This window comes from Leptonychotes weddellii, chromosome 11, assembly GCF_054177405.1.
Source record: "Leptonychotes weddellii isolate Sample4059 chromosome 11, ASM5417740v2, whole genome shotgun sequence".
NCBI lineage: Eukaryota > Metazoa > Chordata > Mammalia > Carnivora > Phocidae > Leptonychotes > Leptonychotes weddellii.
The window spans coordinates 82,200,430-82,215,745 of NC_138379.1; the positions used below are offsets into that span (position 1 = coordinate 82,200,430).

The window sequence follows — 15,316 nt, forward strand, 5'->3', positions numbered from 1 at the left end:
GCAAAGAAATACCAAAACTAATAATATGAAACCAACTTTATTCGTTTTTTCCCTTATACTAGTAGAGAAAGCAAACTTTATAAGTGGGCTATGGAAAGAAGAGTGCTTTTTAAAGTGTTTAATCTCCCATTGTCTTTCCAAACTTAAGCTATAGCAGCATTTGTTCAAAATGTACAAAACATCTGAAAGTTTAGTTGCTCCCTCTCCCCCATCTTTATAGTCTAATATTTTCAGTTTTTACTGACTGGGCCAAAGATGTTCTTTCTTTTAACAAACTGGAATTTTCAAATAGTTACCTGTAGTTAAAGATGCTGAACTTTGATATTTTTTTCGGGTATTTTAAAATAGTTGGTACAATTTACATATGAACCTTGATTCTGATTCATTCCATACCTGTCTCATTTTGTCTTTTACACTAAAAAAGTAGTCTTAATACTTAGTTTTGAAACTAAAAGTTAGATTTAGGGTCTATATTACCTTTAACTCACATTTTCTATTTTTCTCCATAATTCAGCCTTTGAAAATAACATAATATTTTTTCAAACAGATGGCCTGGATGATGTTCCATAAGTGTAATGAACAAGTGGTTAAAAACTCATGGAAAGTCTTTTCCAGTAAAACTTGTAGCTTGTGTCTTGGCTAAATATTCAGGGGTTAATATGACCCTGTTGTTCAGTGTCTTCTTCCTAAAGATAACTTTTGTATTGTAATTTATTTTTTATTGTGCCTTAAACACATTTGTAAATAACCTTTAGTAATAAAGAATTATCAATTATATAATTTGCTTATATACAAATCTAAACATTTTACACAGCAAGTACCAAAAAACAGATGGTTATATATTTTATCTTTACTGAGGAGTTTCCTTAGAAGGAGGGAGTCTGGAAGCCAATAATGGATAAAATTAGTTTATACTGGATAAATGTATATGGATTTCCACATTGCTTTGGACAACTGGGAATTGGGCACGACAAACTACTTAGTTTGGGAACGCTTCTGAAGGAAGGGTATCATCTCTTCTGTTCGGTACTCTTACATTACCTTCTCAATAGAGAAAATCACTAGCTTTCACGTCTGGTAACGGAATGGGAATTGAAAAATGAAAGCTTATTAAGCTTATTAAGCTTACTTGCTCACTTTTCCCACCAAAAGAGTTCCTTTTTTCCCTGTATTATATGTTGTAGTCATTTCATCATTGCCACTGTAAACATCAGTTTAATAAATACTCAATTTATGTAGGTACTGAGCTGGGCGCTATGATAGCTACCCACAAAACACGAACCAAAGACACTTGAGGTACACATTCATCACGAAGGCCTAATACATATTTACTGACTGATCCTGTATAATCTCCTAGGTCTCTTCTAACTCTAAATTTATAGAAACCTATTTTGAGATAGTTCAAATAAAATAATCTGTAGGGAGTAAAAAATGACTTCTGAAGAGAATCGGGGGATCAAGACTAGTACGACAGAATTCCATAAAAATAAATTGTAATTTTTCCAAAGTCTGTGGCTTCATTGTCAAGCAAAAGAGAACAATTAATTCTCACTCGAGACTTAAAAAAATCGCGGGTCCGAGCAGGTTCAGGTGTGGCTCTGGAAAGATGCCACGTTCCTATGGCAACTTCAAATCGCCATTTTAAAGTGTTCTCGCGGCCTCCCGCCCTGACGTCACTTCCGGTATCACCTGTGTGGTTACCGGGAGCCGTAAACAAGGTGTGCAAGCATCCGGAGAGCTGTCGGGATGCAGCAGAATGGAGCTGCTGGAGGCCGTGGCTGCGCTCTGTTCCCACTGCTGGGCGTCTTGTTCTTCCAGGGTGAGAGCGCCGGCTGGGTCCCCCAACTTCCGGTCGGGGGGTTAGGGAAGATGGTCGGTTTTCCGGTTCCGGTGGGGGGCGTCTCAGGAAAGCCCCCACACGGCTTCTGGCAGTGCGAGAAGTGGGACCGTGTGGGGAGCGTTTTCTCTTCTTGTATTCACCACCCACTTGAGGGCCGTTGGCAGCTTGTCAGTGCTTTCCTGAGCCCTGGGGAGCTCGACCACCTTGCGTGACTGCTTTGTATTCTGGTGATGGCACAACGTGCTAGAACCACGGAGGGCGCTGGCTTTGTGGTCACCCCGTGCTATCTTGTGATGAGTTACCAGCGGTTGACTCCGCTGTGGTTTTGTGGCCTGTATGTTCTGATTAGGAAGGGGTAGTTCTAGTGTTCAGGAGTTTGTCTCAGTAATTTTGGGAAAGAAAATCATGACTGTTGGTACTTTTTTGTAGGTGATTGTCAGGGCCTTGGAAGTAAAATGTTTATATGTCACTGAAAGGATGTGCTGTGATTTCGTTACAGGAGAGACGCATTTTGTTGAGGAAAACGCAACTGCTGTAGCGTTTTAATAACATTTTTAAAATACAAGAAAGCATATAAACTCTGTTAAAATTTTTAATCTATTAACTGATATCATAAGTACAGTATTCACACTATGGCATAGTCTTAGGATTGGGATAAGTTTTGCTTTCATGCAGTTTTCAAATTGCATAAATTTCAGCCCAACCTAATTACCTTCATTTTAGGGTGCAATTATGGATTTGTGTGTGTGTATGTGTGTGTCTTCTCAGGAAATTATGTGTTAGTAGAGCTAGGATCAGAGTGAATTGTTAACTTCATAAAATTTCCCTGTGGGGAAGTGGGAATTTCTGAAGGGGGCCTTTGATGTAAAGAACTTAAGTTGTTCTAAATCTTAGCAGGTAAGGCCAGGAAGTTATTTATTTGATGACTAATATTCATGTTGCCGACACACTCCCTGATCCCTCCCAGCACTCTGTCATCACAAGTGTCCAGTTTTTCAGCTAAATTCTTTTGCAATATAATATTTAGGCTGACCTATCATTCCAAATAATCCCGGTTTCATCTCCCTCTCCCTCTCACAAATATTCAAATATTGTCCTATTGAGAAAAAAAAAATTCTAGAAATGATGGGTGGTTTCTTAAACTTGATGTCATTTCACATTGAAAAGCGTCCACCAAAGACAGCAGACCAACTAATTCGAACTTAAAAATTTATCTTATGACCCGTATGTACTTGTTTCTTACACTTGGCATGTTTTCAAGGTTCACCCATTTTTTTTTTAATGTTAGGCAGTAGACTTTGGTTTCATACCAGTGTTTATTTGCTTTTCCTCTTCAAAGATAGCACCCATTAAGTGATTAGCTTGTTTGAATTCTCCAAGTTATAAACATGGTCCTGTTATATCAGTTGTCATAGTACATGGAAACAATAGATTAGACAGCCTAGGGTTCTTATACTTATCTCCATTTAAGTGTGCACTTTTGTGAACTAAATGTTGACAGATTTGTATTTTGGAAAATTGGGTGTACAAAGCTGGGAGTTTTGTTTTATCATATTTTTTTCATTCCTTCTGTGTATAAAATTACATATATTTAAATGTGATTTTCTTGTTTTCCTCCCAAATTAAACAAATTGTTAATTTTTATGAGTATTTCTATTGTTGGCTATTTTGACCTGGCAAGAATGTTTTTTTACTCCGGAGAAAAGATAAATAACCCTAAGCACATTAGGCCTAGGATGAAAATTTCTAGATGAATGTAACAGTGGATTAGTAATTTTTTTCTTATTTTATTTTTTTGAGTGGAGTAGACAAATGAGTTTACATCTGTCGATTGTAAAACACTTTTAATTTCGGTATAATATATATATAGAGAAAATGAACATATGGTAATTGTACCACTTAATGCATTTTTAGAAACTGAACACACCTGGGTAACCAGCACTGAAATCAGGATATAGAATGTTACTGGTATTCCAGGAGCCTTCCTTATACTTCCTTCCAGTCATTATCCTTTCTCTCCCAAGGGGAACCAACATCCTGACATGTAGATTAGTTTAGTTCATCCATGGATCTTGCTTTTCTCTGTACATTTAAGACCCACTTCTCCAGTGTTTAGATTTAAGCAAAATGACTTTACTTATTGATAACTTTGTGGCAAAATCATGCTCATGAATATGGAATTCAAACATATTAACAAGAAGTTGGTTGGTAGGTAGATTTATTAATGGTGTACTTACCAGTAACCAAATTTTGCTCAGAACTTGTAGTTTTTATGCTTATTTTGCAATAATTTTTGTTTCATAAAAAGGAAACTGTGTTGGTTTGGCTCAGTTTAATATTACTGAGCATCGACAATGTGCTAGTTTCTGTTTTGATGAGCTCAGGGTCTATTGGAGAAGACAGACAAGTCAACAGATAATTTTAGAATCTGGTACTAAGAAATGTGGGAGCACAGAAGAGGTGCCCTTAATCTGCATGAGGAGACAGGGAAGACTTCCTGGATGTGCCACCAAAGTTAAATCTTGAAAGAAAAGTTAGAGATAGGGAATGAGTAAAATTCCAACATAGAGAGGAACATGAACAAGACATAGAGACATTAAATAACTTTCCAAGCAAATTTTCTGAAACGTATACTTTGATTGGGTTAACTTAAATCATATGTGGAGTTTGTTTGTGTGTATGTGACAATCAGTGTGCAGAGTTAGCTGGAGGGACATTAATGAGATTCTGACTTATAACTGTAACCCATGTATTTCTTATTTACTCTAAACCAGGGTTGGTGGTTGGCAAACTTTTGTAAAAGGCTAGAGAATAAATATTTTAGGCTTTATGGGCCATATGGTCTCTGTTGCAACTACTTAAAAGCAGCCAGAGACAATATATAAATGAATAAATATGGCTGTATTCTAATAAAACTTGATTTACAAAGAGACATTGTAGGCTAGATTTGGCTCACAGGCCATAGTTTGCTGACCTTTGCCCTACACCAGCCATCCATTGACATTATCTCTTGGCCATCTCAGAGGCACATTAAACTTATCCAAAATCAAGCTCATGTTCTTCCCTGCCACGATGGGTATTTCTTAGTCTTTCTTATGTCAGTGAATGGTATTACCAAGTCAGAAACCTGGGAGTCATCCTTGCCACCTCTGTTTCCCTAACATTCCACATCCAATCTACCACCAATTCTTGCTGATTTTACTCTGTAAGTATTGTCCTCCTAATTCTTTCCATGTCTCCTACCACCAACTTAGTTCAAGCTTTCTTTATTTCTCATTTGACTATTGTAGTAGCCTTCTAAGTAATCTCCTTATATTTACTCGACTCCTCCTAAGTGTCTTCCCTAGAGTGATCTTTTAAAAAATGAAAACTTCATCATGTCTCTTCTCCCTCAGTCCCACATTTAGGTATTTTTCATGGCTTCCCATTACTCTAAGAATAAGGACCCAAACCTCTGAGGTTCTGCATGATCTGCTTCCTGCTTACCTCCTAGCCACATCTTTCTTTTTCTCATGCTTTTTGTGTTGGAGTCATACTGCCTTACTTTTGGTTCCATGGCTGACTGTGCTCCTTCCTGTCACAGGACCTTTGTGTATGCCGTATTTTCTGCCTGGAATACTCTCCCTTTCCTCACCTTGTCACCCTTCCTTCAGAGCTCAACTCAAAAAGTAACTTCTTCAGGGAAGCTTTCGTTAACCACTCCCTACTCCTCTACCATAACTGGTGCAGTTCTCATAGTCACTCTCTGTCTTTGCTTCATAGTACTTATCAGATTTTGTAATTATACATTTGTCTTTATGATTATTTGATTAATGTGTTGAACTTTTGCTGTATTTTAAGCTCCAAAACAGGGAGTGTATTTATTTTGCTCACATTTAATTCCAGGCTCAGAGGGTGGCACAAAACAGGTCCTCAGTAACTATATGTTTGAAGAGTGAGTGAATGAATGAGTATTGTCATGGAAGCCTTGGGATAGAGAAGGATTGAGAAGAGCAAGGAGTCACTGCATCAGAGAGAGCCAGTAAAATCAGGATAGAAAAGTACCTATTGGAGTTTTTATCCCTTGGATTTTGTACTTTTAAGACATGATGCCTTTTATCAGAAATGTTAGTTGAGTCTCTATTGTACTATAGGGGCCCAGAAGTGAATGGGAAGGGAGGAAATGGAAATGCCAGGTGTACACTGCTCTTTCACAAAGTTGGCTTAGAAAGGAAAGAGAGGGCAGTAGTTGGTAACACGTAGTTTTGCAGGGTTAAGGAAAGATCATCATTATTTTGTTTTATTGTTTTTTGTTTGTTTTTAAGGATGGGAGAGACTTCTTTGTGTTTAGAGGCTGAAGGGGAAGAGAGCCCCTCTGCAAAGGAAGAGTTTGAAGACAGTAGAGAGGGTTTTTCTGCTGAAGCAGGGCTTGGAGGGGAGGGATCCAGGGCAGAACATAAGGGGTTGGCCTAGCATAGGAAAAGGGATACCACACACTTTCAGATTGGAAGTATGGATGGGTGTAGACACAGGAGAGTGCATGGCTGGGCAGTGTGTATAGCCTTACATTTCTTGAAAAAGTAAGAGGAGATGTTTTCTTCTGAGAATGAGGGATTTGGAGGTTGGTGAGAATGGCAGAGGTTGGAGGAATCAGAAAGAGGAGCTGACCGAGGCTGGTTAAAGGGTCATCATGCCTCTTTAAGGGCTCAGCTATAGATGGAATCCATGAATTTCTTATGGTAACTATCTGTACATTTGGGTGATTTTTCTCCTTCAATGTATATCAGCCACAGGCTAGGAGTGGTCATCTAGGGTTAAGCTTTTCCTGAATGGGTGCACTGGAAAGAGAGGAGTGTAGAGGACTTAAGAATGTTGGGAATACTGTAAAAGAGGAGGAGAGTGGGTGACAGATGAGCACACTTTGTTCCTATACTAGAATTTTTGGTGACCTGTCCACCTCTTTCTCTCAGTCTCTGTCTGCTCCCTTCCCTCTGAATTTTTGCCCTCTAGGTGCTTGTGTGTAACAGGGGAAATAGTCTTTACAAATTGAGGGCAATCAACAGTACATGTGCTTGAATAGCATTATGTGCTAACTGTTATGAGAACAGAGAAGAAAGAGCAGTGAACTGCACCAGGGAATTTGGGAAGGCATTACAGAAGGGTCTGCTGTTTGAAACAGGGTTTTGAAGGTGTGTGAGCATTGGGGGGTTGTGGTATGGTAGGAACAGGTAGGATTGGTAGAAATGGGGAGAGCCTTCCAGACAAAGCCATGTTCAGGGAGAGGCACAGTGGCATGAAAGTTTAAATTTGGGAAATGGCAGACATTCTGGGCATGGTGAAAGGGATGGGATGAGTAGGTGGGTGGAGTGGCAGAAGTTTGGGGCCAGGTTGTCTCTATGTGGATTTTATTCTATAGCCCAAGAAGGAATTACTGAAGGTTTTTGAATGTTTGTGGTGTTCATTTTAATAATAACAGCTAACATTTATTGAAAGGTTCTCTTTCAGATGCTGTGCCAAGCATTTTATGTATTATCTTATTTAATCTTATTGGATCCTTACAGTGATCCAGTGAAGTAGGTCTTGTCATTCTTCCCATTTACTGAGTAAGGAAATTGAAACTTGAACAGGTTAGGTGACTGTGATTAAAATCTTACAGCCAGAAAGTAGCTGGGCTATAACGCAAGTCCAGGTCTATCTAATTCTAAATCCATGCTTTCAAATCTCTCCACTGCACTTGAATTTTAGGATAAAGGAATAGTATGGGGAGAGTGTGGATTATCCATCCATTTCCAGCTTCCAGTTTTTAGAGCTGGAGCTTGAGTTGTGTGTAGGGTGGGTCAGGAGTGGGCTGAAGGGGGTAGTAGGGGCTGAAGGATGAAGGCTTTCCAGGCAGGGGAACAGCATTTGCCAAGTCATAGAAAGAACGACAAGTTTAGCGTGGCAAAGTCAGAGTGGATGGTATGGAGGAAACAGAGGTAAGCCTCATCTTTGGGATCGGTCAGATGCTTATTAGAGTTTTGAGCTCAGTCTTGGTCTCCTCCCTTTAAGAAGAATGTGAACAGACTAGATTGTCTTGAGGTGAGCAAGAAAAACGATTCAAAGCAGACAGAGATAAAGGTGTTGATGACTCATAACTGTGTCTGTGATGGGGAAGGTTGAGAGAGTGTAGGCAGAACTGAAGAAGTGCACTGAGCACTTACTCTGGGGTAGGCAGGCTTTCCAGTGTTACACCTGTTTTAACTCATTTATTCCTCACACTGACCTTCTAAGGTAAGTGCTGTTATTATCATTCTCACCAGAGTGAGAAACTGAAGAGTAAAGTTAACTTGCTGAGACCACAGAGCCAGCAAGCCATAGTGCTGGGATTTGCATCCTGCCTCGACTAGGGGGACTGCGGGTGTGTGGATTGTGTGTGGGTTTGCCCTCTTCTAAATCCTTGCCGCTCTGTGTGCCTTTGGCCTGCCAAAAGAATCAGGGCTTGTCGCAGTGGAGAAGAAAGCAGTAAAAACAAAGTGCTGGTGACTTTCCTAAAAATTGGCTCCCTTGTGGAAGATAAATTTCTACTCAGTGTTTTTTGAAAGGGGATTGGTCAGAAGAAAGTGGGAGCTCTTTTTGGGGGAGCTGGAATGCCAAAGTTGGATATATGAGCCTGTTTTGACAAGAGTTAAATCTCTAGAGCATTTAAAAATGATATTTTTACATTTTAGAGTGCATTAAATTGTTCTGTTTTCCACCCCATGATTTACTTTTAATGGATGCAGGATTCATTAACCAGCTTTAAGAGAGGAAAAGATAAAACACGACTAGATAGAACCTGGGGGCAGTTTTCTAAAATTCTTTGAAAAAATTTCCTTTCTTATTTCCTGTTCTCATTTTGCTGGTGGTTGAGAAAGTGGTAGCTTCAGGTTATAGCCAGGCTGTCCTCGGGGGTAAGTCCCTTAGACCACAGCAGCTGCTATAATTCCTGGGGTGTCAGTGTGTCTGGGGGTGCACAGCGCCTTTTAGCTGCTGTGGGCGGACCCACTTGTTTGTACTGCATTTAACCACAAGTCTGTATTTGGAAAAATGCTGGTGTGATCAGGTTTTAGATTTTTACCCAACCATTCATTCTGCGATTTAATATTGTAAAATGACAAAAATACTACCCTTGATTCATGCAGATACCTGCTCCTTGACCTTCTGGGCCTACCTGAGAAGATATTCATTTATTCCTCTGAGAGCCCGAAAAACGATAGTGTCTCTGTATTGCTCACTCACATCTATCTATCCCACCTAAATGCATACCTTTTAAATGTTTGGGCTTGCTTTGATTAGGTGTTCAAGTTGTCCTTTCCTTGGAGATTAAAGCAGATGCCCACGTCTGGGGTTATGTAGGAGAGAAGATCAAGTTGAAATGCACCTTCAAGTCGACTTCATCTGTCACTGACAAACTCACCATAGACTGGACCTACCGACCCCCCAGCAGCAGTCGTACAGAATCAGTGAGTGTTTCCTATTAAGGAAATGTCTTTGAGTCTAAAGTGGTCAACAGCTCTGGAATCCTTTTATTCCAGGTCCCAGGCATACCTCAGGCCTTCTCATCTTAGAATCAAACATGAGCTTCTGTATAAATAGAAGAAGATGAAGGCATTCATTTGGTCACGTAGGGCTTTTTTTTTTTATTCTTCCATATGAGAATCTTGTAAATAAGCTATAGGAAAAAAATTGTCAGAAACTCAGAGGAAATGTGGTTTAATTTTGTTTCCCCTTTGTTGTTTCCTTCTGCATGTTTTCAGATTCAAGGTACTAAAAAGAGTACCTCCAGGACTGTTGGATAGAAAAATTCTATAGGTCCCAGTCATAGACATCTTTTCTCATAAAGTTGCTCATTTCCTGTGGTATGAGGTTGTCTTAATGGGTGTATCTGTTGGTATATGTGTACTCTGTAGATTTATCTTGGCCTCGTCTCCTAGTGTATAAACATCTGCATTGATTTATATGGTTCCTTTTGAAGGAGATGGTGGCACCTTGTGTGGATGACAGATGCTGTTGGTGACAGATGGTCTTGCAGTATTAGAAACAATATACTTTGTACACACATATAAAACACATTTATGGTTCATATCCCATTGTGGATGTCTAATTGAAGATTACAGTGCTATAAAAAGCCCTTTCTCTTTATGCTTCCAGCAATATCCTTAGTTCAGGATAGATGCTGTCAAGAATGTGAATGTTGTAGCTGTATGTAAGATTGTATTTTTGAAAGTATCCTTAATTCTTTTATCCTGTTTCCTTCATTGGAGAACTTTCTCTTTGATTTTAATATATAAGCTTTGAGTTTTGTTTTAGGACCCATTATCGAATGCCACATAGCTAGGAGCCAGCTAGGGGGCTCCAGCGAAGGCAGCTAGGCTGTATTCATGGTCGCCTTTTCTTTAGATTTAAAATAGTTCACTTTATTTCGAGTGGTCAGAAAACTATGGCTGGCCTTATTTGACTTTGCCTCCTTGGCCAAAAGTAGGACAGAGCAAGCAGTGGGGGATCTTCTTCGGTCAGAAACCTTAATTGCAAACAGCAGTTCCTGTATGGTGCTGTTTTCTGGGAGGCTGGTCAGACAGCAAGCTCACGCAAGTTGGAATCAGTGGACCTTTGAAGTCACGTTACGTGATTGTCACAGTCCAGGTCAAGTCAGTCAGGATTCTGTCAGGCTAATCGGTTGGCAAGGATTTGGGTATCACCAATTTAACTCAGAACTTACAGGTTGTATTCATCTTGAAGATACACAGCAGGCCTTTTTTGGTCAGTAAGGAGTTTCAAACCCTTTTATATAGATGCTGATAATCAGTGGTAGGCATTCTTTACCTCCCTCTTTGTGTGTGTGTGTGTGTGTTTAAAGATTTTATTTTTAAGTAGTCTCTACACCTAGCGTGGGGCTTGAACTCACAACCCTGAGATCAAGAGTTGCTGCTCCACTGACAGAGCCAGGCAGAGGCCCCTTACCTCCCTCTTTGGAACACTCATCACACATGTTATTATTTCTTAATGTCTGTATTTCCCATTAGACTGTAAAATCTGTGAGAGCAGGGACTGTGCCTGTTTGGCTCCCACTATGTCCTTTTGCTTAACACAGTGCCTAGCACATAGTAGGTGAGCCCTAAATATTTGTTGAATGAATGTACGAACAAATGAACTAATAAGTGATTCAACATCTTCTCTGGGAAGTTGCTCTTCAAAATTGGGCAATTTAGTGGTTGTACATGGGGAGGTACCAAGCCTTGAAAGAAAGAAAGGAAAGAAAGAGGAAAGAGGAAAGAAAGCCTTGAACCTTGAATAAGAGAGAAAGATCATGTTTTCTTGTAGTACCTGCCTGGCCTACCACCAGACATAATGAGGTGCTTTTGGTGACAAAGTGTCTGATCATCAATCTGAAGTAGCACCGTTTTAATTCAACATACATTCACTGAGTCCTGATCATGCCTTTGGCTTGGGGTTTTTATTAATTGCCAAGATAGATAGATAACTCAAGAGAGGCTTGATTATATTGTACCTACTTTTATTTATTTTGAGATTAAGCAAAAGCTTCCCCTGCCCACTTACTACCTGTGTGCCTTTGAATAACTCACTTAGTTTCTGGCCTTGTTTCTCTTTCTATAAATTTGGAATAATCATACCTGCCCCATGTATCGTTCAGTAACTGAACTGAGTAAACCTGTGGGAATCATTTGCAAACCAGAAAGGACTACACAAATAACAGATGCTACTTTAGAATAGGATTTCTCAGCTTTGGCACTGTTGACATTTTGAGCTGGAGAATTCTTTGTTGTGAGGGGTCTATCCTATGCACTGTAGGATTTTTATCAGTATCCCTAACCTCTACCCGCTAGATGCCAGTACCACTCTCCCCAACTGTGATAACCAGAACTGTCTCCAGATACTGCCAGATGTCTCCTGGAGGCCCACATTGCCCCCAGTTGAGAACTACTGCTTTAGGACTTCAGGGAGAATTTAGAAGATCTTCAGGAGTTAGGATCCTAGGACTCTTAGGTCAGGCCTTTTCCTGATAAGTTGTATTAACTTGTCTTTTAACCTATAGGAAGGGGGTGAACAAAACATTAAAAAAAAAAAGTCCCAACTGAGAAAACCCATTATGCATTTGTGTTTTATTTTGGACTTACTTAGTTTTACATTTTCATTGCATTTTGCAAATTAACTTCTTTTTTTTCATTTGTTATGGTGTTGCTTTTTTAGATTTTTCATTATCAGTCCTTCCAGTACCCAACCACAGCAGGTACATTTCGGGATCGAATTTCCTGGGTTGGAGATGTATACAAAGGGGATGCATCTATAAGCATAAGCAGCCCTACCCTAAAGGACAATGGGACATTCAGCTGTGCTGTGAAGAATCCCCCAGATGTGCACCATAATATTCCTGTGACGGAGCTAACAGTCACAGAAAGGGGTAAGCTAACTGCCACCAACTTTCTTCTGCCGGGCTCTGTGACTATCATGCTACTTACCAGAGAGATCAAGGACAAGCACAGCTACCCGTCTTTGAAAGCCAGTCAGTCAATGGAACATTTGGCCATCCTGAATTGTCTATTAGGATGAATTTCTTAGTCTTGATTTTGCAAACTGAAGTTGTTATTCAAATGTTGTTATAGTTTCCCCGTTATCTATTTTTCATTTTAACTTCAGGTGTCCAGAGGTCTTGTGGAACGCATGGCAGACTCCTAAGTAAATGGAGGCTTGTTATCTGTGTGAAATAGAAGTCATTTGATTTCCCCAGTCTGTTCATACCCTCAGTTATGAGGCCATTTTCTTGCCCATGTGTTGAAAGGGTGCCCTTTTTAATGATGGGAGGCAGCACATTTCTTTTATGTTACAAAAGGCAGCAGTTTCCTTTTAGCATGAAAATGCAGGAAAGTAGGTTAAGGACTGACTTTTTTCCTACATTATTCTCGGGTGACTACTGAGTGGTCAGTCTAATTCTCAGTTGGATTTGAACCAAAGATGTAGAGATACAGAACTGCATTATGGTTCGTTATAAAAGCCTTATCATCTCCTAGGTCTTTCTCAAGTCTGTCTTTTTCTCCCTCTTTCTTTCTCCCTTCCTCCTCTCTTTTTTCTTCTTTGTTTTTTTAAGAGGATAACTCAAGGTTTCAACGATACAGGCATGTTCATGCTGCAGGCTGAGTAGAAAGTAGTATGGTTTTTTTGGAAGAAAGTTTGGTTGTATTAGATGCCTTAAAAGTGTATGCCCTTTGGGGCACCTGGGTGGCTCAGTCGTTAAGCGTCTGCCTTTGGCTCAGGTCATGATCCCAGGGTCCTGGGATCGAGCCCCGCATCGGGCTCCCTGCTCTGCGGGAAGCCTGCTTCTCCCTCTCCCACTCCCCCTGCTTGTGTTCCTGCTCTTGCTGTGTCTCTCTCTGTCAAATAAATAAATAAAATCTTTAAAAAAAAATGTACGCCCTTTGATCCAGGAATCCCATTTTAAATTTTATCTTAAAGAAATAGAGGTAAATATGAGGATTTATGCATAAGGATGATCATCATAATGTAACTTACAGATTCAAGGAATTGGAAACAGCTTGAATGTCCAGCGTTACAAAATTGGTTCAGTAAATTACTCAGTATGGTAGAATACTATGCAGCCAAGTAACACTTGGAAGGAATTTTTAATGACGTGGGAAAAATTTATCATATATTACATAAAAAAAGGAATTTAGAAATAGTCCATAAAAATATGATCCATACTTCTAAAGCTAGGCACTGTCCTCCCTATCTGCAGACCCATACCCACATACTCCTAGAAAGAACACCGAATGGGTAGATACCAACATGTCAGTCCTACGTAGTGGGATTACGGGTGCATTTTTGTTCTTCTTTGTACTTCCATACACTCTCTACCTCTTCTACAACGAATTCTTGTTGTAATCAGAAGAAATACAAGAGCAAAAGTACAATCTAGCTCAATCAAAGAAGGCCCTTTTGCACGTCCCTCCCTCTCACCTTCCCTTTTTCCTCCTCTAGGTTTTGGCACCATGCTCTCCTCAGTGGCGCTCCTCTCTGTCCTTGTCTTCCTGCCCTCAGCCGTGGTGGTGGTTTTGCTGCTTGTGAGGATGGTGAGGAAGTCTGCGGGGCTGCAGAAGATGAGCAAGTCTGGCTATAAGAAGTCGTCTATTGAGGTTTCAGATGAGTAAGTTCAGCTGGAACCCCGAGCAGTTAACCCCTTTCCTCTTCAGAGCCCTGCTTGGTGGATAGTCCCCAGAGGGCTGAATCCACCCCTTTCCTTCTTCCCAGGCCAAGTTTCGTTCTGCCGAGGAGTACTAGAAGGAAGGTTGGAGGTGAACCTAGTGGATGTTAATTTGGGGAGAGAGATGGAGGGGTGAATGTAGGGTCCTTGTCTCTGCTTTGGAAATCAGATTGTACTATCTATGGTTCTGCATATAAATTCTAAAGTGGTGGGGCGCCTGTGTGGCTCAGTCGGTTTAGTGTCCGACTCTTTTTTTTTTTTTAATATTTTATTTATTTATTTGACAGAGAGCGAGAGCAGGAACACAAGCAGGGGGACTGGGAGAGGGAGAAGCAGGCTTCCTGCTGAGGAGGGAGCCCGACGTGGGACTCGATCCCAGGACCCTGGGATCATGACCCGAGCCGAAGGCAGATGCTTCACGACTGAGCCACCCAGGCGCCCTAGTGTCCAACTCTTGACTTTGGCTCAGGTCATGATCTCAGGGTTGTGAGATCAAGCCCTGCATCAGACTCCATGCTGGGCGTGAAGTCTGCTTAAGATTCTCTCTCTCCCTCTCCCCCTCCCCTCTCTCTTTCTCCACCTCTCTAAATAAATAAAATAAATAAAAATTCTGGAGTGGATATCACATTCTTTCAAAATTAACAGGAATTTCTAACAAGTCAGTTATTTTTCTCTTCTCGTTTTGTCACCAAACTGATGTGTCCCAACAGAAAATGCCTAAGCAATGAGGAAGGCTTTAAGAACAGTCTTGGACAGCAAAACCCATTTAAATAACCAAGATCTGTTCTTGGTCAGCACATGCTCTGAGGGCCTAATTGGATTGTGATTATCAAAGGCATTTATGAAACATCATGTTGGCAGTGAGCAGGCATGGTCCCGTATTTTCCCTAGGAATAAATCTACTAAAAACAGGTGACAAAAGTCTGCATAAAACCCATTTTGATTCTCCATTGTCTTCTTGGGAGGGAAGTCTTCCCTGGGAAGGGTCTAAAATTTTCTTTTTCTGTGCATGTGTGCACATGTGTATTTGTGCATGCACGTTTGCTTCATGGGAGAGAGAGTGCCCTTTATAGGAATCTGTGGCCCCCCCAGAAGGTCAAGGGCTCTTGGTAGAAATACTGAGATGTCTATTTCTAAGCATGATCTAACAAGATTCCTTATGCTCCAACCTTCAGGCCCCTTGTTCCCTGACATTTCATCTCGTTCACTTCAAGTGCCAGATACACAGCTTATTTTCTTCTCTAAATAAGCTACAGTCACTCAGG

General features: G+C 40.5%; 1 protein-coding gene across 3 annotated transcripts in view; it reads left to right on the forward strand.

Annotated features, from left to right (window-relative positions):
• Positions 1-62: 62 nt before the first annotated feature.
• The window catches only part of MPZL3 (myelin protein zero like 3), a 22,967-nt gene continuing 7,713 nt past the window's right edge, over positions 63-15,316 (forward strand). For 2 of the 3 annotated variants that reach the window (XM_006741596.3, XM_031037082.2), the window contains exons 1-4: positions 63-1,819; positions 9,134-9,300; positions 12,047-12,257; positions 13,829-13,994. In XM_006741596.3, coding sequence (XP_006741659.2) covers positions 1,747-1,819; positions 9,134-9,300; positions 12,047-12,257; positions 13,829-13,994 — 617 coding nt within the window. In that variant the 5' untranslated portion in view covers positions 63-1,746. Of the gene's footprint in view, positions 1,820-9,133; positions 9,301-12,046; positions 12,258-13,828; positions 13,995-14,098; positions 15,311-15,316 lie in introns of those variants that run through there. The other variant, XM_031037081.2, reaches the window with a different exon arrangement.